Here is a 27,998-nt window from a genome sequence, read left to right on the forward strand (position 1 = left end):
ATCACATTATCAAAACATTTTTTCACATAGCTGTGCTTCTTTCAGGTAAATACCCACTCAATGTGCTTCACTGAGGAGGCGGGCTCAAGTACATCTCTCCATCTGACAAACAATTACCTTGTCAGTCGTCACCTCCCTCCTGCGCAGCCTCATCAGCTGCCATCATAGTGAGATGACAGCTTAATCGAAACCTCCCCTGACCTTCAGCTCACAAGAGGAGTAAGTTACCATGGAAACAGATGTCAGCTGTTCATGATGCACTGGCGAAACATTAAAAATGTGTGGTCATATCAATATGGGACCATCTATTGGAGGTATTTACACTTGCAGGTTATTAGGGTTAGGGTTACCATTTACAGTATCTCATTCTGTAATCTAACAGTAGGTCTTGTGTGCATTTCAGAGGCAGATAAGGGGCAATAAATTGCTGAGGAATTTTGAAGATGGGGCTGCAAGTGTGTTGAGGTCAGTGGTTTGCTGTAATTAGGCTGGAAACAGTAAAACAGAGAGAGAGAAAGAGGGTTGAGAGCATACAGCGGGAGATGAAAACCCAGAAACAGAGACTTGTGGGGGGGAGCTCTCATTCATGAGCAGTTGGATGTGAACACTGAACACTCTGTGTCTATAAAGGTGATGTCTGCTGAGAGATGCTATCTTTACCTCATTGATACAATGGCCTCATACACAGCAGACAGTGGGCTAGGGGGCCACAGGTCTCCATAGTGAACCGGACTGCTGAGCTGTAGCTACTGCCAGGAAGAGTGCGCCACCTACAGGAGGTTATAGAAACAGAGAGAAAATTGAAGTCAAGACACTGATTAGTAATTGTGTCTGTGAGCAAATGTTGTTATGGTAGATTGACAGTTGTTTTTTTAGACTTTGCACAACGTTATTTAATACATTGATGGATAGTTTTACCAAGCAGTTGGAGAAATGTGGGTGATGCATACAGTTGATGAGACATCTCAAATGTGTGTTTGTGACTCCCCTTTCGTGCCCATTTATTGTCAGTCGGCATTGGCCCACTTTATATTTAGAAGATGACAAAGATGAAGAGGATGCTGGGGCATACATAATGCTAAATATGTTTACATGAAATATATGGAGCCAGCTTCAAGTGGTCATTTGAAGAACTACATCTTTGGGTATGTGATTGAGATGAAAGCACAATCTAGGTGTCACACAGCTATGCACTACAAAAGGTGTTCAGAAAGGGCATTAAGAGACAGAAAGGTCCTCCAGTAATAACTACAACAGCGGGACCCTGAAACACTGACGCTGCTAACCTTTTATAGGCTCTTTTATTTCTATAAAGCTCTGTGCAGCAGCTCTTTTGGATGCATGACTGCTAGAGCTATTTCCTTTTGGCAAACCTTAACTCTCTTCTCATGATGAGACACTCTGGCTGGCAGGAGGGAAGATGAGAAGAGAGATGGGGGGAGAATGGAACTTTTAAGTTTTTTGTTTTTTTCTAAATGAACAGATGTCAGGTGTCACATGTGATATAAAGGGTACACTCGTCCACAATACATTGTAAGCTTTCCCACAGCCACTTGCAACATTCCATGTTTAGAGGATTTTGTCAGAAAGGAAACCCGCCATCAGTAAAAGGAATTTCTTACCCCTTTCTTTCTTCACCTCTCCTTGCACTTTTGCCTCCTCCCCACACTCCTCCTCTCACCTAGTTTTTTTTTCTTTTCTTCCCGCCTCTCCGCTCTTCGCATTCCACATTTCTCCCACCTTTTTCAAAAACCCTTTTCTGATCTTCTGGATGTTAAACATCAGCTGATATCATTATTGTATGGGTATATCAAAAGCCTACATATAAGATGCTTCATTAGGAAGCAAATATTAGACAAATTCATGTGTTTCCTAAGGTCATTTATGTGGCTAATGGAGTCAGTGAAGCGATAATACTGTGCTGAAAATAACACTCATGGAAGGATTTGCCAGAGAAACCACAACCCACAAACCCTGAGTAGCTCTGTTATCCTCCTTCACACACGAGTCATAAATCGTGACACTCTTATATTATACAGTGAGTGTCCAAGTGTCTGCCACAGTGACTGTAGTAGTCACTGCAGAGGTGAGAGCAAAAAAGGGAAAGTGTGAAATTGTATTTAATCCTTGCTACCAGCTGAGCGTCTGGCAGACAGCCGACCTGTTTCCGATGTGGGGCCAGGCCGTCTGTGAGTAATCTGCATTCTTTTCACTGAGGCTTTGACCTCGTTAATATAATAAAAGAAAATATATCAAACTCACAGACACTTCACAATAACGGTATGACTGAGGTCTAATTATTCAATAGCTTTTTCTTTTTTCTTTTTTTTTTTAAATCCACTAACTCTAAATTCGACTTACTTTTGTGATGATTTGAGAAATTAAAATATTACCTTGGTCACTAAATTGGGACAAAGTAGGTGGATAATAGGTGGAGATTGTTTTGATTGGGTAAACTGGCCCATTAATATGTATATATATATATATATATGTATATATATATATCTAAGTTGTCTTTGAAAAAAGCGCAGTGTGCAGTGAAGGGACACACACCTGCCAAATGAGCCCTGACAGGCTCTCAGAGACTTGTGAGGGGAAATGGAAAACAAAGCTTGAGAAATATTTCACCCTGAGTATAGTGCTGAGAGTTTTTGCACACGCTTCTTTTTCTTTTTATAAGTTAGCTGTAAATGTGTATAGTGTAGGAGTAAGTAGATATCTTAAGTTGTACATACATACATATGAAGACTCACATGAACAAAATTGTGTTTTGGGTCCTGATTTTTTATCGTTTCCATATAAATTCGCATCATTTCGAGCTTTGCTTCTCTCTGACGTTTGACCAGACTTCACAGGTCACTCTCTCTGACAAAGTCTGAAACAAGCAGTAGTTGCTGGATGGAACCCCTGGACAGGTAAGAGGATTACTGTCTAATTTGATCCTTCAAAATACACCACTGCCTCCTCCTTTTTGATGCCTCTCTGTCTGGCTCTTTCCGATTAACAAATCTGTAAAATGTACAGTTGCTGCTGAATGGCTCACCCCACGTACATCCATGACTCATTTATTTGTACAACTCCTCTACACAATTCTTTTTTGCAGTGTAAAGTATGTATAAAGTATTCCAGATCTTTTTACATTGCTATAAACAGTGTCATCCATAAATGTATAAGTTTCTTTTACACTGAAATTTCTGCCACAACATGAGGGCACATTACTTTAGGTCGTTTAGTTCATTCAGTCTCTCTCCATCTCTGTCCGTCCATCTTTCAAGCTGCTCTCTGCCTTGTCTTTCCTTTTCTTGTTTCTTCATTTGTGTGTCTCTCACCCTACTGTCATGTCAACTTCCTCAGAGTTTAAAAGCTTTACTGCATTCCTCTGTTAGCTTTGCAATCTTGAGCAGAGAACAGTAATGACTCAAAGACAGAAATGCCTCCTGATGATCTGGGCCAGGAAACTATTTATTCCATTAACACTGATACGAGGTTAAACAACATTATTTATTTTTTAGCCCGTCCTCACCAGAACGTAACATATGTGGGGACTATGTGTTGCGACATGAACCCTCACCCTGTTTTCAATGCCTAACCTTAACCGATGCCAAATCCAGCCACAAATAAAAACAAAGCAGCTCGCAGTGTCAGGGGTATTGAACCTCAGACTTCTAAGGCTGTCACTCAAACTGACCAATGATGTTTGTTATATGAGCTTTGATGTTTCAACAAACTAGGACAGCATCACAAATAAAGTGAGTCTGACTGAGAGAACATAATTATTACTCACTTCTATTTGTCTTCACTCTGCTCATTCTGCCTTGATGATTTTATGTCTGTGCTGTAGCTGCCTGTTAGTGTCAGTGTCAGTTTTCATCATGGCTGTAAATTATCTTCACTTCTATTTCTACTATTATCCTCTTCGTTTCTGTCTCTTGTACCATGTCCCAACGTGCCAAGGAAGAATGCCGTCTCTTTTAACTCCTCTATATGTTTAACCATTTAGATGTGTAATTACATGCAGTTTCATAGCCAGGGGCCACATTTACTCCAGGTTTCTGGAAAGATAACTGCCAGCTCCTGAAAATCTGAGCAAGTCAGAGATAATTACAGGCCTTGTAGAATCTACGTTTGTATATCAAACAAGTGGCAATGGTGGACATGTAAAGTACTGCACAGTGTATGTATCTATATAGTTGATGATTAAGAAAGACTCTGCACATTAGCATTTAGTTTTAGGTGACCTATCTGTTGCCTGAAGCACCTGCAGCACCTGCTCCCAGTGCAGTCCTGCAGCAGTGGCTGAAGTTTTATATCCACCGTTTTAGGGACTGTGTTCTTGGTCTGATGGATCGCAATGGCACCACAAAGTATCAAAAAAAAAAAAAAAAAAAAAAGCTCATTCGAAAATTGCCTCCGATTGTGTCCTACCTTTCCCCGGTAATGAAGGATGTGACCCAGCATTTCCTAGTGGTCATTATGGTTGTTTATTTTCTAACGATAGAATACAGGAGACTCCATAAACTGCTCTAACTGCTGAAACGGCACTGTTAATACCAGCTACAGGTTACTAGGCAACAGGAGCAGTGCAGTGATAAAACATATGATCCAATTCACTAGCTGTATCTGCGAACTTCGAGTCTAATTTCTCGTCCACAAAGGACACAACTCGGATGCAGTCCCTGAATTAGGATGCAGCTAGTCACTCACATTATCTTATTATTGCCTAGGTAGGGAGTGGCCATTTGCACATTTTGGCAATGTTGTGCCCTCAGAGTTGTGCAGTAATTGGTCCCATAATACCCTTCATTCTATTGTCAGTAGGTTGTGCAGCTCAGCAGCATGTGCAGTATGTTGTAAAGACACACAACATAGTGGTGGTGTAGTTTTAGGAGGGACATTATCATTCATTTAAAGCTGTGTTTCTATACTTTTGGCATATTTGAGTCAAATATTTACTTTCCTTTTGGTTCTGTTTGCAATGTGTCCACAGATCCAGTATGATCACCTACTCATAACAACTTTAAGTACATGACTGTAGCAGTGTAGGTCTACACATTAAGACATGGGGGTTGTTTTCCAGGTCTGCTATACTGTGTTAGAAGAGTAGCACTCACAGCCGCTTATATGTATGGGCCTATATTTTATTTATTAGACAGACCATGTGTTTTGCCATCTCTGCCTTCCAACATCTGGGCTGCAGCCGGAGCTCCTGGGAGCACTTCCTCTATCATTACCATTACAGACTGCAAGGAAGGCTTCACTGTCCCTTAGTCCTCTTATTACTCCTCTATCACTTCTCTCACTGGACCCACAACATACAAACAACTCCATACTTATCTATTTAGTTTGATTTATCTTGCCTTTTCTTGCTTGATAATGTTATATTACAGTTTCAGATCTATTTACATGCTTATACTTCATATGCTGACACTCCATTCGTACAGTACCTTCTGCACTTCCTAACATTCAGCAACAGCATGAGCATGTGGAACAATTAGCCAGGTGAGAATTCCTTTTTTTTTTTTTTTTTTTTTAAAAATCACAGAGGGTAAGAAGTTTATAAAGTTTGCACCCCTCATCCACTGTGCTCCACCTCCCACATCCACATCCTCCTGTCTGCTTTCCCAGACAGCCTTGTTAACATGTCTGCCGCTCTCTGAGCTTCTGCCAGCACGGAAATAATAAACAGATTATTTCTTCGAGTCCACTTAGCATCAGTCGTCGTTTTGCACAGTGCTGCTCTGTCTGTGGTTGGCTTTCTGATTAAGAAAATTACTCTCTCTAAGCTCTGCTCTGCAGTTTACACTTTACTGAACCTGTTACAAAAAATCCACCAGGAGTTATTGGACCCTGTGTGTGGGAGGAAAAACAGAAAACAACACTTGGTTGTTGAATAACTGTGGGAGTTTCTAGTTCACATGTCAAACTCTTTAGTCTGAGTCATTATGCTGGCCATTGACTCATAATTTAGATAGTTAGAACAGGGGATATGTAAATAGATCTCTATTTTTTCAACTGTGATGTGTTTTTTTCTGTTAAACTCCTTTTGTTCATTTATTTGGAAGTATAATGTAGTTAATTCTGAGATTTAGTAAGCATGAGGATTACCTGTTACCTGTTGGAGTTTTTGACACTGTTTATTGTGTAAGTGTACTCTCATTTGTTCACTGAGCGTGGCTAAAGGGTGCCATCTTGTGAGAAACACAAGAACAGCATTTCCTTTTTTTTGTTCCTGTTTTGTTATACTGGATTCTTCCTGCTAAAATAATGTTTTTCTTTCCAAAATAATAACCCTAAATAACACTAAAGTGTACTTTTATAATATAATGTAGCGTCTGTTTACAGGTCTGTTCTAACAAAATAAAGGGAACTAAATTAGGGCGCAGAAAACAAAAGGCATTTTAACAGAGAGGAACAATGACTTTGTTACATTCACAATTATGTATTTTATTTTATTTTATTGAATTTTATGTTTTGACATGCATTACAGTTAGGGCAACAACCTCACTCATGGCTCCTCCTACGACTAAAAACCCCATGTGACCTATAGAGACAGGGTGAGGCTCTTGGGTGCACTTGTTGCCAAGGGTTCAGCGGCTACGCAGGACTAGGAGGCCAAGGCTTGACTGGAGAGTTAGGTGCTGTGTGTGTGACTGTGTTTTTGGTGCCATGGACTACCAACAGAAACTGGCTGAAAAGCTCACCATCCTCAATGAGAGAGGAAATGGAGTGCTGATACGAATGAACCACATTAAGAAGGTGAGAGGAAAATGGTGACAGAGACCAGAAACAAGGAACTTCTTCATTACTTCTGTTTGCCAAAACTATTTCACTGCAGTTATTACATAATACAAAGATACATCTATGAAGAAACATGTCAGTGCATACCTATTTAGAAATAGTATTTATAATATAAAGAATAATGGAATATGAAATGAATGTGTGAACTTACGTGCAATGCACGGAGGTACTAGGAGGAGTTCCTACAAAGATGCAAAGCAGCAACTTCTCAAAGTCTAGAAACTCTTTTTGAACATGAAGCTGTTGTAATATTAGATAAACTGTCTTGTTTTTGTGTGTGTGTGTGTGTGCTTCAGAGACGTTTTCTCTCAACTGCAATTGTGCTCATTTCTCTAAAGAGGAAGTGCAAACAGGAAGTCAGACTGTGCTGTCAATCATCTTAAAGTTCAGCTAGTCTGAACCGAAAGCTGAAAAACCAACGCACAACAGAAGCCCAGCAAAATAGGCTGATGACAATGGATGTTTTTAACGGTTTTAACAATTGCATTCTATGTTTGCAGAATTAATTGTTTTATTTTAAGCTTTTTTTAACCTAACTCTGTGACGTTTTGCTGAGCATGCATGCATATTTTTATTCCTGCTTCCTAACGTGGGGGTGTGACTGGACTGTTTCCTCCTGTCAGCCTCTAAACAGCCCCACAGCAGCAGTTCAGTGTGAAAAATCTGTCTCTCAAGATCACCTTGGTGGAGGTGCAGAAAGCAGTGTGACTCTCTCATTTTTCATGGTTGCAGATAATGAGGTATTAGAGTATAATTTGCAAAATGAAATATTCACATCCTCATCTCATATCCAGACATGTGCAGACCCCAAACTGCGCCCTTCAATCATGACTGATAAAAGCATGGAATCAGCTATCAAATACATCAACAAGAAATTCCCCAACATTGACACCAGAGGGAACATTGTAAGTATGATTTAAACTTTATATGAGTGTCAGTTTGTCAATCAATATTTTACCACGGTGTGATAAGTCTGCTGTTTTGACATCATTTGAGAACATCTCAAATCTCATTTGAGATTTTTTTTTTCCAGCAAAGCCTGACCAGCATCCAGCGACAGAAATCAGAAGTGCTGGCAGCAACATCAAGCTACTACGACTCTTTCCTGGATGTCATTGAATTCAGGGTGATTTTACTTTATGTCTGAAATTTCACATGATGTTAAACATGCACATGAGTAGGTGAAAAGTTATTTAAACAATGAGAAACAGCAGCGCATCAGTATTTAGACATGCAAACACAAATCTGAAAAATGATGCTGGTGGATGGAGTTAACAGCTTTTTCTGTCTTTATTTTATAGACTTCTTGACTTCTGGAACACATTTACATATAGAGTGGTTTATTATGAAAGTAATTGATTATATTCCAAATATGAAGTACAGTACAGATTTTTTCCCCTCACATTGCATATTCCTGAGATGGAGGTTGCAGCATCATCTGTGTAAGACTGCAAATAGATCCGTCATGATTTCTACTGTCTCTTCTGATAAAAGTTGATATAAGCTTCAGGTTGTTCATAAAAATGATAATGTGGGAATGAAATCCTGTGTTATTTTGCTGTTTTTTTGTCTGTTTTCTAACCTGATCATTCTCTGCTCTTGATTCAGGACCATGTTTATGAGTTGTTGAACAGCATAGATGCCTGTCAGTGCTTCTTTGATATTGTAAGTATTGCACTGTATCATCTTAAAGGAACAGTTCCATGTATCTGTTACAGAGGTTTGGGTGGATGCTTGTTGCCCTGATACCTTTGTGCAATGATGATGTTACAGGGTGTAATTCAGTAGAAAATAGTTCCCATATTTAGTTGCTAAGTTTCACATCTTCTTTTTTCATCTTTTCTGGAAAGAACTAAATGCACCTTACAGTTACACCTCTGTATTTTTAATTTCATTAGAACTGACCTCTCTTAATCTTTTGATTTCAGTCAGTCAACTTTGACTTCACCAAAAACTACTTGGATCTGATCATCACCTACACATCTGTCATCATCACTCTAACTCGTATTGATGACAAGAAGGCTCTTGTGGGTATGTTCAACTGTGCCCATGAGATGACTAACGGGGCCAGGTGAGAACACAAGACACAGCTATGTGGAGTTCAAAGTCATTTTATGCATTTTATTTACTGCAATAAATAATGCTCAGCCAACAGTTGTACTATAATTGCTTGAAGTGACTATAAACACTTGACACAAGTGTTTTAATTAATGCCAGAACAAGTTTCCGTCCTCCATTAGCATGGCTAATTAATTCAAATACTAATTCATCACCAGCCCACCACTACCTCTTTTTCTAATAGCATAGTCATTCTATTTTTATGTAACCGTATATAAGATTTTGTGTCCACCAAATTGTAGCATATTTATTCATCCAAATGAGCATAATGCTCATCACAGTTTAAGACATAGGTATGTTTGTAACACATGTATTTCCCAAAAACCTGAGTAAGTAAAGTAAGGTAAAGCTGTATAACATCAATGAAGTATTTGTAGGTAAACAACATGCTATGATAATGGATTGCTATAATGATGTCCTTTCTTTTGCCCTCACTTGCATTTAATTGCATAAATCCTGCAGCGACCCCTCCTACCCGCGGCTTGGCCAGATGTTTGTGGAGTATGAACATCCCTGGAAGAAGCTGACTGAGGAGTTTGGCCCTCACACAAAGGTTAATTCAGCGAGAGACAAAATGTGGTTATCATTAGAGGTCTATGCACATACAACATTTTTTTCTGGATATGTGATTGTAACAAAAACTGTAGGCTTTCTTTTTAAATATATTTTTACTTTATTGTAGTTGAATAAAGATAATGAAGATGTGAAGCAGAAGTGAGCAATGTTGTTTTGAGAAAACTTGTTATAATTTCTACAAATCTACTACACTCACCTGTGGATGTAAGCTGACAAACTGTCAACATGTTACACCATATTTTTGTGACCCATCAGGCCCATCTCTATAGTGCTGGTGTAATTTCTCTCATTGCCTGAAGGGGGAGACAAATGAATTTAAAGCATTTGTCTAGTGTTTGGCTGCTCAACAAATTATATTAGGATATAAATTACCACTAATTGTGAGGATATTCTTTAACGATGACAACATATTGGTTTATATATTTTATGAAATATGCTTGTGTTTGTGACACGCATCTCTTTTTCCATATTCCTTACTTACTGTTATTTCTTGTGTCTATCAGTCTGTGACAGCAGCATTGCTTTCCCTGAAGATGCTCTACACACGCAGAAACCTGCCAGCAGAGCAGTGGCGAAGCTCCCAACTTCTCAGCCTGCTCAGTGCTCCAGCTGACATGATGGAACCAATCTACTGTGACACCGTGAGTAGTCTGCCCTCATGCCACCCCTACTCCTGTATTTGTCAGTGGGAGGAGCCAAGTGAAGCGATGAAGTTGCAGCCAAGTTGCAATACAATACAGTCAGTTAGCATTTCTTCGATCAATATACCCTCATTCTTCTTTTATTAAAGGTACAATGTAAAATATGAGGTTTTTTATATTTCTGCTCCTCCCTCAACGTATCTTAAAAAAGATTTTTATGTATTTGAAAACACTAATTTAAATGAGAGAACATTGATAGGGCATTGTTATTACACCACATTATTGGAGCAAGTGCAGAAATCGCCAATAAAAAGCAGGGCTTGGGTGTCTTGGATAAACCACATATTGTATTTATTTCTAGCGACTGAAATAAATGTGTCTTATATTTTCACCCACAGATCGCCTGTGAATATCTGTCTCTGGAAGTGATGGAGCGCTGGATCATAAGTAAGTGTTTCTCATCTTACACGCGCACTGGAAATTTTTATTTTCTCTTGTCCAAAAAGAGGTTTTAAGAAAAAACTGTGAAAATCCACATTCATATTGTTTTAGCCATTAGATCTGATGACTAGCATTTTACATAAGAAAAGGTTCCATTCAAGTCTTGCAGTCTTCAGTTCTTCAGACTGCATCATGATGGTTCCTAATTGTCCTCTGTGTAGTCGGCTTCCTGTTGTGCCACAGCAGCCTGAACGCAAATCAAACCTCTCAGGAACTGTGGAAGATGGCTCTGCGCAGCGGCCTCTACATCAGCCTCACCAGAGATGAAGTCCTCAACATACATAAGGTCTCTGAGGACCTCTTCGATGGCATCAAAGGGTATGAAACCTGTTTTAATGAGCTCTCTCCATACGGTGAGAGCGATACAATGGACTTAATATATGCAGTGAGTTAAAATGCAAGTAAGACAAATTTATTGTGAGAAAAGCATTATTCAGGAATTTCTAAAGCATTTCCTATGCAGTAGGAGAAGAGCTGGAATAGAAGTAGACAAAAGAAGCCAAAGAGAAATCATAGTGAGCAGTCTTTTCCATGGGATGAGGGAATGATTTATAGCAGAGCATAGTTGAGTTTAGTATTTCTTCATGTCAGTCTGTTGAAAAATGAGGCTAAAACTTCTAAAGCTTATTTGATCATAACTTAGCTTGTGCTTTATTCTTTTCTCCTTATTGTTCAGATATAATAAGAGAGTGGCAGACATCAAGGAATGCCGTGAGTACACTATCCTCAACAGGTGAGCCAGGAAGGAAAGGAAACTTTCCAAAGATGTGCTTGAAATGAGCTGTGAGAACTGAATGATTTTATGTTGTTATCAGTGGAGCCATGCACAGAGAGAGGAGGAATTTTCTGAGAGGTGCAATAAAGGAATTATTTAAAGTTCTGGAGGATGAACCTGGACTTCTGGGACCAAAGGTAGATGTACAATAAGAAATGTAACAACAGAGGATTGAAATCATTGCTCCAAATTGAAATTCTTGGCACATGACTTTGATCCAGCACACACACACAGCAGCTTCTCAGTTCAGTGCAATTGAACTTTTACCAGCCATAGCTGAGACTCCTTCCAAACTTTCTTCTCTGCTCTGTGGTCCAATCAAATCCCCAAGGCCCTGTTTGTCTTCATGGCTCTGTCATTTTCCCGTGACGAGGTCCTGTGGCTCGTCAAACACTCTGAGAATATGCCCAAGCTAAAGACGCCAGAGGACTACGTTGACAAGTAGGTACACAGAAAATAAACAGTGCTGCAGCAGTGAGTGTCATAGTGTGCAAAAGTCTAGCAGCTTTCAGTTAAATTTCAATCACACAGAAGCCAAACATCATTGCATCCTTAATGTGAACCCTCAATGAATTGTTTTCTCCATCTACAACTCCACAATGCAGCATTTACTGTGGTTTTTAGTGCACTTATCTCAAACCGTGCAGATGAGTGGCTTCAACCTTTAAATCCCACAAAGAATTAAGTATAACTATAGTCATGCTGTGCCTGGTGTTCACATTGTTTTTGTTTTCTTGTTTCCAGTCAGATGGCTGAGCTGCTGTTCTACATGGAAAAGTTAAGAGGCCTCCAGAGAAAGTACAGCCATGTAGTTCAGCGCTACTATGTTCAGTACCTGGCACAGTTTGATGCCTTGGTTCTCAACGACACCATACAGGTACCTGCGTAGTAGACAACAGGAGCAAATGTGTGTGGAGATAACATTGTTATGGTGTGTTCTATATAAGCTCATGTCACATTCTCATGTGAAAAAGAGCACCCTCTCATAGTGTTTTTTTCTTTAAATCACTGTTCATAACTCTGCCTTGGTCATTAATTTATCACTCTATGCCCTATACTTCTTGTAGATTATATTATATGTAAGATGTCTACAGAAAAAGAACAATAGTACTGAAAGCACTGATCATTCCCTATCTCTTTAATATCACTATAACTTATTACATTTTACACTAACAGTGTCTTTCTCCACTGCAGAACATGTATGTGTGTCCAGAGGAAGAGTCGGTCCTGTTGAGCTCATGTGTCACAACCTTGTCTGCTCTCTCAATCAAACAAGGTAATCACAGCATGATACTGAGCATGACCTACTTTAAAAACAAATCTGATTGTCATAATGATGAACGGCTTTTTTTTTTTGTCTGCAGTGGACAACAAAGAAGAGTTTGATTTTAGAGCACTCAGGCTGGACTGGCTAAGATTACAGGTATGCACATTTATTAACTTTAGATGCTTTAAATAGTATTATATTATGACCAGTTAAGTGTAAGGCAGATATCACCTTTGACTTCTGTCTCATCTTTTGTCCTTAGGCCTACACAAGCGTGAATAAAGCTTCACTACCAATAAAGGAGTATCCTGACTTAGCAAAGGTGATGAACATGATCCAGTTTCACACCAGGATGGTGGACAGCATGGAAGAAATGCTGCAGGAGACATCTGATGTGTCCATCTTCTGGTCAGTCTCTTCTTCTGTGCTGTCCTGTCCTGTCCTGTCCTGTCCTGTCCTGTCCTGTCCTGTCCTGTCCTGTCCTGTCCTCTCCTCTCCTCTCCTCTCCTCTCCTCTCCTCTCCTCTCCTCTCCTCTCCTCATCATCTTTTTCTCTGTTTCCCAGTTTCTACCCTCGTGTTTTTGAGAAGATGTTTACCCAGAGCTACGAGGAGATGACCATGAAGCGCTACCTCATGGCTTTCCCTTCCGTCTGCTCCCACTTCAGTCAGTGTGGGCACCCTCTCTGCCCAGAAGAGGTCAGTGTTCAGTTACTTGCTGACCAAGCTTTAAATACACAGCTAAGGCTCAGACATCATTGCATGATGAAAGTATATAAGACATTACGTTGTTTTACTACATACAATAAAGGTGATATGTAGTTATTTTCAATAATTCAGATCAATAGTTAGTAAACAAAGTGTTATTACCATGTCTTGTGTTTCTCTTCAATGTGTATGTACATGTGTGTGTGTGCAGATAGAGGCAATGGAGAAGAGGAGTCTGCGCCTGTGTGTGACCTTTTTGGAGCAGATAGCCAAGCAGACCAGCATTGTGGTGTTAGAGATATGTGCTGAGCAACGCAACCTCAGTGACCAGGTGATGTCTGAGTCTATTTCAGATTTCAAAACAAGTAATTATTGAGCACAGAGTGATTCTGCCAAAGCCCATATCCAAAAATATAATCCCACTTGTCACAGTTTGGCATCAGTGTGGTGAGCTGTAGGCAGTGGACAGAATTGGGAATTTGAATAAATTGATAAGACAGGTCTAAAACTCTGCAGCTGATTAATGTGGTGTTGTTTTTTTCTTATCCCTGGAGGAAAACATGAAGAAAGTTGAGTTTTTTCCAGCAATGTGAATAAAAATGTTATATTTGCTTGCCTGATATTAATTCCTGCACTCTCTCTTTCTTTCCCTCCTCTTCTCTCCTCTATATCCACTTGATAACTCCTCAGTTGCTGCCGAAACACTGTGCAGAGAGCATCAGCGCTGCTCGCCACAGAAAGCAGAAGAAGCCAATGCCAAAAAAAGGAGAGGTCCAGAAAGAGAAGCCAGGCGCTGAGAGCCTAAGGAAAGACCGGACGGTCTCCACCAAGTCAGCTTTTTCCCTTGTTTTCCCGTTAATTATTACCATTCCTTTTTCCACTTATCTCACGTTGCTTGTCACAGAAGTGGCAAACGTTTAGAGGGAGCATAGTTTAGGTTAATGCAGTTCAAGCTGGGAGAATGTTTCCGCTCATATTAAATCTTTCACATTTCATCTCATAATAACTTTCCTTAAGCTATGAAGTGCAACTGGTTGTGAACTTTGGTTGACAAGTACTGAATCAAGCCAGTAAAATTTAGAAACAGAATCACATAACAGCTTTACTGGCAGCACATTTTATGTTGATGTTTTCATTGTTTGATCATACAGTTCACCATATTTAGTTATGCTTAGAGAGCTACTTAATTAGTCTGAAGAGCTGTAATTCTGTCTCTCTCTCCCCCTTTCGGTTTTCCTCCACTCTGCATTGTTTAACCTGTTTATCACCATATATGTCGAGAACATCCATACTGAAGTCAGTGTCAAATTATTAGTCCTAAAGACTTGTATCCTCCCTTCTTTCTTTCTGTCTCTGTCTCCTAGTGTGGACAAGATGCATCTGAGGCTGACAGAGCTCTGCTCCACCTACAGCCTGTGCAGTGACTTCATAGTCTTCGACCACATCGTGGTTCCTACAGAGTTCCTCCTTTCTCAACTGGAGGCACGCCTCTCTGAGTATGCTGAGTGGGGATGGGGGGTTGCAATGAATCCTGAATGTGTAGAAAAAATAGTCCCACTTATGTGCACCTGAAGTCACTTCAGCAGCTCCAAAAATAATTGCTGTCACAAATTAGACATTAGACATTTATGTCAGTAATTTTGCACAGTTCCTTTGCAGGGGAGGGCATCCTGTACATAAACTATTGTTTCATCTGCCCCTGCACAAATATGCTGTGCAAGTACCTCTGCAAATAAACACTGTGGCACCATACTGCTGCTTTTATGCAAACATCCTGTTCAGTAGGCTGGCCTAAAAATATTATAACCCTATTACTGTAACTAGGATTTGACAGAGCGCTGGGAAACTGATAATCGTCCCCCAAATTGTTGCTCTTCTGCTGAGCTGCACACATTGTTTTTTTTTTCTCCTAGACAATCAGGGAATTATCTGGAGGTGTTGTCTCCTCCATCCCTGTAATGAACTCTGCTTTACTATCTGTGTTGCCACCACTTATAAGTCTGAGCAGAGACCCATCATGCTGCTCTTTTGCTCTGTGTGATTTCAGTGCAAACTGTTGTTTAGATTAGGGTTCGGTACCAGGGTGACTAATGTCTCTGTGTACATGTTCTGCTTAGTCTCCATGTCCATGTTGATGATTATCTCCCCTGTCACCTTAAAATTAGCGCCCTTGAGGAGCACAGGTTTCCAATGATTGGTCCTTCTGTGGCAAGTAGTGTAAATACAGTCAGGGAGAGAAACTGGGAGAGTGAAGGGCCCTAACCCAAAAATAAATAAATTTGCAGTGAAGCCTTGAGCGGTGAATGTGCTGACCTAATGAGAGTGGTGCCAAGCCACCATGGCTCATTTAACCCGTTTTAAAGTCCCATCTGTCCACCTTCAGTCCACTTCAACCCAGTGACAAGTGACGTTGGTTAAATATGTTTCTCCAGGATCATCGTGAGAATGGCCAATTACAACCAGACCACCCAGGAGATAGCCCGGCCCTCTGACCTCCTGGCAGGGATAAGAGCCTACATAGGCAATCTGCACAGCCTCTCCAGCTACATCAATGTGGACGTCACCCGGCTGGTGAAGAGCGTCCTGCTGCAGCAAACACAGCCACTGGACTCCCACGGAGGGCCGACTGTTACGACGCTCTACACAAACTGGTGTGTGTCACAGCTAACATTATGCTGCATGAACGTCACTATTTAAAACTCACACACAATCCCTTTATCTCTCAGCTATCTTAGTTATCACACTATTAAGGGTAGCAGCAGTGGTGGAATGTAGCTAAGTTACTGTACTTAAGTACATTTTTATGTATTTATACTTAAGTACAAATAATAGTGCATACTTTATACTTTCTACTCCACTACAAATATGTACAATGTCTGTAGTTACAAGTACATTTATGAATACAGTTGTGTTCATACAGCTGTGCTGGTCTGTACTGCTGGACTGATGTGAGGTCAGACTCTGCATGGAGGTGGTGTCACGCTGCCAGCTGTGTTTCTATAATGAGCCTCAATCATGATGCCGGTGCTCTGGCTCAGTTAGCTGACTAGTTAGCTACTGTCTGCTAACACAAATCCATCCATTAATGTCTGATTAACATTAATCATAACATTAATCTACTGCAGGAATACTTACACAGTAAAAATGGTGAATGCCTGTTTTTTATTAGCAGCCTCTCTGTTCACTTGATGCCCACAGCCTGCCTCATGACACACAGACCTGTCCATAGCTGCTTCTGGTACTGAAAATGTAAATTAACTACACATTGTCAATTTTAATTTCAAGATGATTTCTTTGATCATTTTAACCTGTTCAGTTAGCCTTTGCAATGGAAATCAGCAATATGTATCCGGTGTGTGAGTACTTTTACTTTTAATACTTTAAGTGCATTTAAAAGTAAGTACTTAAGACTTTTACTTAAGTAGGATTGTTGATGTAGCACTTCTACGTTTACTTAAGTATAATAAATAAATAATATATTTTGCTGGTTATTTGTACTTTTACTTAAGTACCAAGCTTCAGTACTTCCTCCACCACTGGGTAGCAGGGAGGGACCTCTTACTCATAGCCAGAAGATACACAATCCTGTGTTGTGTTGAATGATTAGGAGAAAGTAACCTAGATGATAATGGTGACCTTTAAAGGTAGGATTTGTTATATATTTTTCTAAATCTAACCCTTAACTGTAGGGAAGGCTTGTTATAGGTATAATGTCTCAAAAACTGGTCATTAAAGAGAAATTAAACCCTGACAGGGTGATGTGGGATTAACCATTAACCTGAAGAGGTAATAATAACTCATAAGTAATAATGACATATAATGTACCTAAGGAATCTACTTGTAGGCTGATAACACCCTTCAATTGGGAGGACTCGACAGTAAAGACAGCCTATGGAAAAGTATCACAACATCCAAATCTGGTGATGAAAATTGTTTTTGTTTTCTTTTATCTACACTTTAGGTTCCTGGAGGGCCTTTTGCGTCAAGCCAGCAACTCCCTCGTCGTCCACTGTCCAACAATGCACTGCTTTGTCAGTCAGAGTACTGAGAACGAGCCTACCTTCAGAGCAGAGGAGTTCTCAGACGTGTCAGGTCAGACCCACATCTTCATTATAGTCATTTATTCTGCAGCAAAGGTGTACTTTTCATACATTTTTCTTCATACAACTTTCACTCCTGCTCCTCCTCATTTTCACACACAAAAAACAAGAGTAGGAATAATATGTTTGGAAATGTAGTTATTCTGATTTTTATTGCATGGTACATTGTGGGAACAAAGTGATGCCATCTGTGAGTGGTATGCAAAGCCTGCTTTCTTCTGTGTGCTTTTTAAAGGATTGGTCAATGTCAGTTTATTTTTTACAGTAACAGCAAATAATGAAGACTTTTACTAATGTAGTAAAAACTAAATATCATGTCCTTTGTATGTCTGAGTGACACAAAAAGGTGTCAGTTTTCTTTTTTCCCCTTTTTAGCAGACATCTTTTTACACTTGACAGGTTTGAAAAGGTCCCCTCTGTTCAGAGGTGTAATGATCACAAGTCCACTGGTCCAACTGATGACTCACTGTTCAAAGAACAGAGCACCATGCAGGTGCTTGACATTGTGGTGGTTGTATGATTTTTTTTTTATCACACCACATGTCATACTGTTTACTATGACACGACCAATGTAAGCTGCAGTATTGCATATCATCTCCCCCACTCTTATGTCCCTGCCTCGCAGCTTCTCCACCACCACCCCTACACAGCCTCCCGGTCCTCCTCGTAGGAGTGGTGACTGTATTTTGGCTGTAATCACTCATCACTAGAAATACACAAGCAAACATGAACATTGTACACGAATGGGAGACCGCTGCACTTCAGTAGACGCCCACACATACATCCTTATTGTCTATATTTGCTCCTCCATGAGTGTGAAGCAGGCGGATACCTGACTCACATGCCCATCCATTAACCACTTCCAATTTTAACCACGCACGTCCGTATCCATCCATATTCATTCAGATTTCAAGCTGAGTGAAAGGTCTAATAGCTGCAGTGCTTTCTGTCTCATTGATTCAGCCACAGTCTCAGATCATATTTAATCTGTGTTCTTTCTATTCATTCTGAATACATAGCAGAGAGCTGCTTTATCTCTGTTAAAACATCATGTTGTAAAGACACAGTCACTTGAGCCTTTTGTGAATTCATGTAAACATGGCTACGTATTATCAACATAGGCTTAAGCTTCTGTTGATCTTCCTGTAATCACCATAATGCTTATGTTCTTCATATCAACATCTGAACAGAGTTGCAGGCCCTGGCGGAACTACTTGGTCCGTATGGTCTGAAGTTTCTGAGTGAGAACCTGATGTGGCACATCACCTCTCAAGTCAGCGAGCTAAAGGTACAGAAGGCTGACATCAACTTTTAAATAGATAAGCTGTTCACAAAAGCTTAAATAAAAGAAATAAATAAAAGTCTTACAAAAAAATTTGAAACTCTTGGTCAGAACATGACCTGGATAAATAAGAGCATCCACAGACATGCTCTTATGTGTCAACACTGTTTGTAAAGTTAAGGTACAAGAAGGTCAGAGACAGAAAGTCCACACTACATTTGTAGTTGATGTCAGATTAGTGTTCTGACTCAATGTAGTTTTTCATCAGCCAATATCATCTGTTGCATCAAGTATTTTATTTAATTGTGTGTTTACATGGCAGCTGCCCTGTTTGTGTGACCATTTAGCTTCTGGTATCCAAAATTATAAGGCTAGAGAGCAGCTAATGCAGCTTGGGGAGGAACACAAAGGCTGAAAGCCTACACAGAGTTCAATGCTGTATGTTTGTTTTGCACTTTTATGGTTTTGTTTATAACACGATGGTTAAATTTGCAACAGTAAAAACCTACAATCATTTCCTCCATATCTAAACATTACAGTAATTCATTCAGTTCCTTTTATTGTAGTAGACATTTGTGTGTACCACTTTTCATCCTGTCAAAATCATGTTTGTCTTTCAAAGGAATAGTTCTAAGAGGCCAGTTTGTCCTGCTGTGCAGGCTCAGGCTGGCCATTTTGACACCTATTATTGAAGTACAGAGTTGCAGAATGTACTGTCACACAGATGTGTCAGAACTCTGACTTCTCTCTTTTTACAGCTCCCTACTGAAAGTAATGTTATCACTTTCCTTCACTTCCTTCTCTTCTGTTAGAAAATGGTGATTGAGAACATGGACATCCTGATACAGATGAAGAACAACTTTGATAAGCCAGAGGAAATGGCTGCTCTTAAAAAGAGACTGACAGGTGAGAAGCAGAGAGAGCAGAGACGTGGGAGGAAGTAAGCGGAGATGTGATGAAAAAGGCGAGAGGGCGAACAGAGTTGTAGAAAAGTGGAGGCACAAGGAGAAGAACATGTGACCGATAAGAGGAGGATGTGTTGCTACCACACGCCTTTGCAACCGCACCATGTTTACATCTGTATAATCACACAACTAATCTCAGGTGACTTAAACATCTCATTAAATGTATGGTCTGACACCTCGACCGCCTCTGGCTTGCTCCAACTCATAGAGCCACAGAATCAGAAGTTAATTAAAGCGCAAATGACAGCATGAGCTGTCAAACATTTTTGTAATAATCCAGTCTGCCTAGGTGATGGCAGGGGCTCACACACATTCATACACAGTGTTGTTCCTGAGGACTCTGCTCCATTATGTGCTCATGTATACATAATAAACTCTGCAGGAAAACAGCTGTAAAGCCCAGATCTGTTTCCTGTGCACTTCTAGGTGGAGAGAACGTGCTTAAGAGGATGACCATCATCGGAGTGATCCTGTCCTTCAGATCAATGTCACAGAACTGCTTGAAAGAGGTAATGTCCACCAAGAGCTCAGAATTCCCATTTAATGCTTTCCACTACATTTATTTAACAGCTCCCCATATATGACGATTTTACAGTGTGAACAATATCGATAATATAATATAATAATTTTTAAGCACAAGAGGCTCCAACCTTTTTGGTAGTGTATAGTTTAGTTCACATTTTAGAGTTTGTTACCAGGCCTCTCATATATAATCAGTTTTTTTCATGTAGGACTTTCTCTTGTAATGGAGTATTGTAAAAGTGATGTAATGGTATAATTTTTTTCTATAACAAAAATAACTGCTGGATAAAAAGATGTCATTTTTAAAAAGATTTGTGTACATTTTTTTATTTTGCGTAAAAGTTGATATTCAGATCCTTTTCACAGTATCTGCCTTTATCATACTTCACAATTATTGTGGCTATGAATTCATAATAGTAGTTTGTTGGGAAAATATAGGAGACATATGATGCCAGCAGCCAGATTTATTATGACTAATTATTGCATTTTGTCTCTTTCTTGGAAAAAAAACACCCAAATTATGTGACTATGGAGGTGAAGAGGGAAGTATATAATAGAAAGATGTAATGGGTTCATTTTAGCAGACTGCGTCCAGCATTAAGATTCAATAGAGTGCAAAAATAATATGTGTATTTTTACCATTATAATGGGATTTTTCTGTCTTGAACAACAGTGTTTTATTCTGCATATCCTTTACAAAAAGAAGTCAGAAAAAAATGTATACATTGTAGGAGAATAATAGGTTATTTATATGCTAATATACTATAGTGTTTTTTCCATGTGTCCCTGTAATCTAGATCCTGTATAAGCATTGCCCGTACCTGATAGGGTCCATCAAGTGCCTGAAAGACTTCATCCCCTTTGAAGCTGAGATTCAGGTAAAAACAGTTACACTGTAAAAAGACGTGCATGTATTGAGATGAGTAATGGAAATGCAATCGGGTTTTGTGTAGAAATCATCACGGTTTGTTTTCACTGGGTCACCTTATTGTGGGAAAATTTAGATTGAAGGCATGTTGTTGGCATTCATCCAAATGTATATTTACACTGGAGACTTCCATTAGAGGCTAAATATGCAGAATAATGCATTTATATATATATCACAGGACTTATATATTAAGCAGGCAGTATGCAGCAGTAGATACATAAAAGCATAAAAGAAACCTTTTTTATATACTTTTGTACCAACCAAATGAAATTCCTTATCTCCCTCTGGAGCAATCTGTGTGACTGTGACTCATGAACTCTCCCTCCCTTTACTTACGTCTGGCTGAGTGAGGCATGACAGCCGTGCCACAGCCCGGGCCAGGATAACCCCAAAGACGTCAGCAGCCCCCTTGTGCCTCCGTGAGAGAGACGCTGATCACTGCTGCAGCTCTGCTCTCTGAACCACATCAGTGGAAACATTTTGCCCAGACAGGCCAACCATGCATGTAACCAGAAACAGGGCAAGATCAAAAGCTGTCTGTCAAGGCAAAGACACCCACTGCTTGGTTTAGTGTCACAGAGAATATTTTGCTTGTTTTATTGCTGCCAAATGAGATGTAAAGCACTGGTCAGCATCCCACGATAATGGCTGTGCATCTCAGATGTGTGGGATAAAACTATGAGCATTTAAAAAGAACAGTGAACTTCAGAGGGCCATTAGAGGCTTAAAGGACAATAATGAGCAGCAACCTATATAGTGAGAGCACACAGTTTGTAGTCCAATAAAATTACTTATTGTTGCCGTTATCCTGCCATGTATTTACATGCACTGATTATCAAGAGGACAGCACTGGCTAATAATACTAGCCTGTCTGCACTCTTGGAACATTTTTAGAGAAAAACATCCTGTTTGGCAGTCATCACTTACTTGTTATCACAATTCAGAAATTCACTAATATGAGCTAACCTATTTATTGCATTGCATTACTGGCTTAGAGTGGGTTACATGTCCCAGAGTGCATTGTGTTAGCTTCCCCTTGTTTGCAAGCTTTACAGTATGTAAATCAATTGTGTCCAGTGGGAGCACCACTAAAAAACAGGAAGACACATGATTTATTTTTCACCTCAGATGTTCTTAGAGACAAATTTTAGCAAATTATTCTTACAGTTTAAGAGAAGGCTTCTGTGTATAGGTGCCATTGTGTTGCTGTGCTTGATAAGAGCATCCATCTCTTCCTTGAATGTGTTTGTCCAATTAGATGCAGTTAGAATGTGCTTGTGTGGTTGTAGGAAGGAGTAGCCTGTATGGTTTCTTGGTTTGTCATCTACTGCCACTGTCTAGCACATCAAACTTCCATTGCCTGGAAGCATCAAGGCCCCTTACACCCTAACAAGCTCCTGAAGACACATACACCAACTCACTTATGTTTACACTGCTGTCCGCCCGCAACAGCTCACCTCCCACAAGGACTGTCACAAGTTGGACACACATCTTCAGCGTTTCTGTTGCTGTCAGTGGACAAACAAGTGTCATCAGTGACAGTGTCAGTGACAGTGTTCTCACTCAATATTACAACCATACTTGACCCAAAAGATGTAAATTATCCTGTGAAAGAAATAAGCAAAACTTTTACTTTTACGCCATCTTGCACTACTTGCACACTAGTACCACCTCACCGATCCATGTGGTACCTGTTCCTGGTCTATGTTTACCATTACATCCGCCATTCATTTTATGTTCTGTTCATTGTATGTCTGTTATGCCATGTCTGTTATGTCATGTCAATTTAGCCTTACTTTAGTTTATTTACTTAATTTTATCTTAGTTTTATCTTATTTCATGTTAATTATTATATGTTCTTTGTATGCACCAATCACTAAGGCAAATTCCTAGTAATGTGAGCCCCCTTCACTTACATGGCAATAAACACGATTCTGATTCTGATTCTGAAAACTGCATGTAAGGAGATTAAACACTAATGTTTTCTGACTCTCCAGGTGACTCTGAGCGTCTACGAGCTGGCTTCTGCTGCAGGGCTGACATGTGATATCGATCCAGCCCTCGTTGCAGCTATTAGCAGCATGCACACAGGTAACACTTTGTGCCTCTTTGGTACACAACATGCAGTTCTCTAATGGCTTGCCTATCATCAGAGAGAGAGAGAGAGAGAGAGAGAGTCATTTTATGAAATCTTGCAGATAACACATCCATTGACGAGGAGTACAAGCTGTCTCATCTGCTGCTCGTCTACATCGCTGTGTCTCTGCCTTTGTTGGCCCTGGACGCCAACTCATCGTACAGCCGAGAGCATGGAGGTGCATATTCATCCCTTCATTTTGAGCTGCAACTTATTGCGTGACAGTAATTAGTCTCCAGGCAGCTGTCAGCCAAACACTAATCACTTGTTCCTCCAGCTATTATTTAGCAGCTGCTGATATTAAGAAGGTACTCCACCCTGAAACATGAGGCTTATTAGCATCTCTGTGTATCATACTTTCCAGTCCGACATGGTCAGAGGCAAAGCATGTTGGTTAATGAGAAACACGTTTCTGTTGAGAGAGGTTTGTTTACAGATAACTGCGGCTGACGTGCATCGATACAGTTACTCTTGGCATGTGGCCGTGCTGACCCTAACTGCCTGGCTTCGAGCCCAGACTGAAACGTTAAGACCAGTAAATGGCCGAGATTCGTATCAAAGCACTGAGCGGCGTTTGCCATAGATTATTTTCTTTGCCTCTATTTTCCATTGGACATATTTGAAATAAACTTACCCTGTGAGCCTGAGGAAGTATGCACAGCATGCTTCCTCTTAAGTGTTACGGATCATTAGGTACATTTCTCCCATTGCTGAGACACAACAACATCCTCTGTGTGGCTTAAGTGCAGTGCAGGACATGCTTTTCTATTTAACACTGATGGATCTTTTATTTGTTTTATTTTCTTAGGACACAAGAATAACATCCACTGTTTAGCTACCGCAATCAACCAGCTGGCCGCTGCCATGTTCACCATTCAGAACAAGAACATCGAGCAGCAGCTCAAAGAGTTTCTCCTGGTGAGTACAGGCAGACAAAACAGAATGTTCATAAAGACCGGGTATGTCTACAAATGTGTTACAATATACAAATTTAACAATGATTATCATCACAGCTGAATTGTAAAAGTGCAAACAGCTCAGACCACAAACACAGAGCTCAGCCAACAGACCTGATGGGGGCATTTGATTTGTTTCTAATCTTTACTGGATTGTTTATCCTCCCTTTATAATAATTTAAAAGAAAGTCACTCAGTCTAGAGAACATACTGTATCTCATCAGGTGTCTCAAGGGCTGCATCCTACACTGAAACAATCACACCTGCTGTTTTTAAATAAGACAGTCCAGGCCTGCCAAAAGCTCTCACAACACCCCTCGACCTCCTTTTCTTTCTGTCACTTCTAGCTGTCAAGTAGTCTTGACAGATGCAGCTGATACGAAGATGATTTTTTATTTTTTTAATATAAAACTCTTCCGGTTTAAGGATCCCGGCACACAGTGTAGTTTGAAGGTGCCTTTGAAATAGGATGGTCTTGTGGGACTATTGTGAAATGGCTTTTTAAGAATACAAGCCCTTCATTGAGACAAAGATACAGAGCTGGACCCTGTTACAGTCACAAAGGGTAGAAATCAGCTGACAGAGTTCATGCTTGCTCCCTGATGCGTGTAATTACATTAATAAAACCTTTAAATGTAAAAGACATATATGTCAGAATACAAATGGTTCTACGGGCACATGATCATGACAGTATGTCAGTTTAAGAGCTTTCTCAAGACACTGCTAACCTTTTGCCCCAGTTAAGGTCAGGTCCTGCAGAGTAAAAACGTTGCTGTTGTTTGATTTGTCTCTTTTTGACTTCCTGTCATTCCACAGCTGGCCTCCTCCACTCTGCTTCAGCTGGGGCAAAACTTGGAAAGAGTGGACAGCAAGAACCGAGAGTCTGTCTACCTGCTCCTGCACATAGTAGGGTTACTGATACATCATTCACTTTAAAATTACAGTCACAGAATTTGCAGCTTTATAATATCAATATAAGCTTTATAATGAAAGAACCCTATGACCCTTAATTACCTGAGACTCTTCCCTTTACTTCTATAATGCCTTACTGCTTATCTCTGACGCACTAATAAATGAATGACAATCTCTTAATCCTTTATAGTAATTATGCTATTTTAAAGTGGTTCTATAAATAAAAATTGAAGGAGAGGGTTCTTTTCTATAACAAGAGGGAAAAACAGAAGGATAGGTTTTAATGTTTGAATAGTGCTGTTCTTTCTTTAGTATATATTACAGTTTGCTCCTCTGTTATCCTGCTAAAATACAGCCACTTCAGTCCTTCATTACAAGAAACACTGAGGCATGCATCCAGTGCTCCTGTTTCTAAAATGTTCCTGTATTCCTCTAGATTGTGGAGGAGTCTCCATTTTTGAGCCAAGACATGCTGGAGAGCTGCTTCCCATATGTTCTCCTCCGAAACGCCTACAGGGAAGTGTACCGGTCCTTCATCGTCACTATGGGATGAAGACTTTTTTATAATTAATACTTTTAAATGAAGCTTTATTTATCCAAAACAATATTTTAGTTTAAATCTAAGCTTCTTTTTTTACTGCATTCATCCTCTGATTCATGGAGGTCTACACACAGGTTAACCATCACATCAGTTCCTGTGAGTCAGCCCTCACATTGAAATAAATTACACCTGTTAGCTACTATTATAATGCAGATTTACAACTGCTGTAGTGTTACTAATGTCAGCTTGAATTATTCTAATCAACAAATCATGTCTTTCACAGTTTCTGACCAGCACCTTTCATAAGTGCTGAAGCATAATGGAACTAAATAGATGCATACATATTCAGCTCTTTTTATGAATAAAGATGATGATAACAACAAGCTTGTTTTCTTTTTGCTTTGTATTCAACATGTGCTCTTTGTCCTTTTCCAGCCAATCCTCTGCCCTCTCTTCCTTCCCATCCTTCCTCCCTGGATGAGTCTTGTCCTCGTCATACTTCATGTACAATTTAAATGATGCACTCCAGTTCTACAGAGCCAGTAAGAGCTTGTTGCTAATTTTAGGTGATTATATTTTTTAACCAGCACTGTCCCTCCTCTCTTCCTTTTTATTCCCCTTTATTTTCTTTCTCCTCCCTTTCCATTCAAACCATGTATATGTGTTTGGTTGCCACACCAGTGATATGGATGCCATCATCTATTCATGTATTTGTGTGTGTGTTTGTGTGCGTGCTGCTATATTTGGGGTTTCTGCATCTAAGGCTGGGCCTTCTTGCACAACACAAGGGTTTCAATTCCCACTAGAGATAACATTAATACACAGATGAACATTCATGAACAAACAAATCTGAAAACAACTCTGCAAATGTCATCAAAATTACACAGGAGAGATTGTTTATTGTCACAGAGCATAAAATATGAATTATATATAATATCATTTGTATTTGTTTGTTGTATGCACTTGTATGCACAGACCTGTCCTTCCATCCTTTAACATTTTCATATTTTGAGCATCCAGGGAGTCGCCGCCATGTATCAGCTGGGAGGTTTGCTTATTCTTATTTCATCATCCTTACCATTAAGCACCTACCAGCTGTACAAGCTGTCCCCTTTTGGTGAGGTCTTAAATGCTTTTTTATTTTCTTTAACTGTTAAGGATTTGATGGGAATTTTTCACTGCTTTCTTAGGAGGATATTAGTGCTGTTATTCAGATTTTGTACGACACAAATACAGTAACTCAGACAATAAATGGTTTATAGCACACTAGAATAACTGTAATGTAACCAGATCAAGATCAATATAGTCATGTAAGAGCTATTCTAGAAACCAAATTATATTTTGTGCTCCTAATTTGAATAAGATAAGATAAGATAAAACTTTATTAATCCCGAAGGAAATTCTTGTGCCAGAGGTATCAAGTTACATTAAATGGTGGTATAGAGTAGGTGAAAGGATGAAGTGAGAAATAATGAATAAATGTACTTATTTACAAATGTCAGACAGCTGTTTTTCTGCTCAGAAAAAGGGCATTGACTCCATCTTGCCGAATGAAACCTCCCACTTAGCTAAAGCTTTGTGGAAACAAAGATGCAACACTCCACTGCTGAAGATGAGGAGTCTGATTTATTGTCTTGGAAGAAAAAGTAAAACATTGCTTCTGTTTTCTTCTTATTATTTTTTGAGTACTAGACCAGTGGCTCTTTTGCTGGGCCTCGCATACAGCATAGGCTGTGAGTGGACCCATCTCTTGGTTGAACTGCATTTGTTTACATTTCTGTAATAAAAATTGTAGTTCTCCCCAAAATGTGGTTAGGCAAGGGCATAAGCATGCTAACTTAAGCTGCTATACAATGTATATAGACATTGTGTCATTTAAGTGTTATTAAAGTGTTAATATGTTTTTATCATGTATGTGTTATTACTGTATTAATGTTATTACAAAAATACTGTGCCTTTGCATGCAAATTGCACTCTTGCAGCTCCACAGTGTATCCTGTCCCAAAACCCTGAGGACAGCTAATGGTGGAAACTCTGTTCCTGATATAAAGACTCTCTGCTGATTGTGTTGGTGACGTAGAGGAACACTGTGCTCTCTGCACACACACACACACACACACAGTGTACAGAGAAAACTGACTACCTGTATCTGTGTAAACACAGAGCAGCATAGATTAACATAAACCACAGCAGCTACAGTGTATATGCACAGTCTAACAATCACAACACATGCTGGATTTATAGTCACACACAGAGGTAGAAGCTCATTCCAC

At 39.7% G+C, this 27,998-nt stretch overlaps 1 protein-coding gene across 1 annotated transcript; it reads left to right on the forward strand.

The window, feature by feature from the left end:
- The first annotated feature begins 6,546 nt into the window (after positions 1-6,546).
- On the forward strand, positions 6,547-26,108 carry nckap1l (NCK associated protein 1 like). Its single transcript, XM_028406438.1, has 31 exons — positions 6,547-6,756; positions 7,593-7,703; positions 7,832-7,924; positions 8,407-8,463; positions 8,727-8,869; positions 9,379-9,469; positions 9,996-10,133; positions 10,532-10,580; positions 10,796-10,952; positions 11,311-11,367; positions 11,450-11,546; positions 11,741-11,850; positions 12,154-12,286; positions 12,604-12,685; positions 12,774-12,832; positions 12,939-13,084; positions 13,241-13,373; positions 13,594-13,713; positions 14,073-14,212; positions 14,747-14,878; positions 15,815-16,033; positions 17,344-17,474; positions 18,673-18,770; positions 19,577-19,670; positions 20,156-20,238; positions 21,049-21,129; positions 23,177-23,270; positions 23,378-23,494; positions 24,125-24,234; positions 25,089-25,178; positions 25,621-26,108. Exons 1-31 carry the CDS (start codon positions 6,667-6,669, stop codon positions 25,735-25,737), a joined length of 3,372 nt encoding a protein of 1,123 aa, XP_028262239.1. The 5' UTR covers positions 6,547-6,666; the 3' UTR covers positions 25,738-26,108.
- The last annotated feature ends 1,890 nt before the right edge of the window (positions 26,109-27,998 follow it).

Source organism: Parambassis ranga, chromosome 5, assembly GCF_900634625.1.
Source record: "Parambassis ranga chromosome 5, fParRan2.1, whole genome shotgun sequence".
Taxonomy (NCBI): Eukaryota; Metazoa; Chordata; class Actinopteri; family Ambassidae; genus Parambassis; species Parambassis ranga.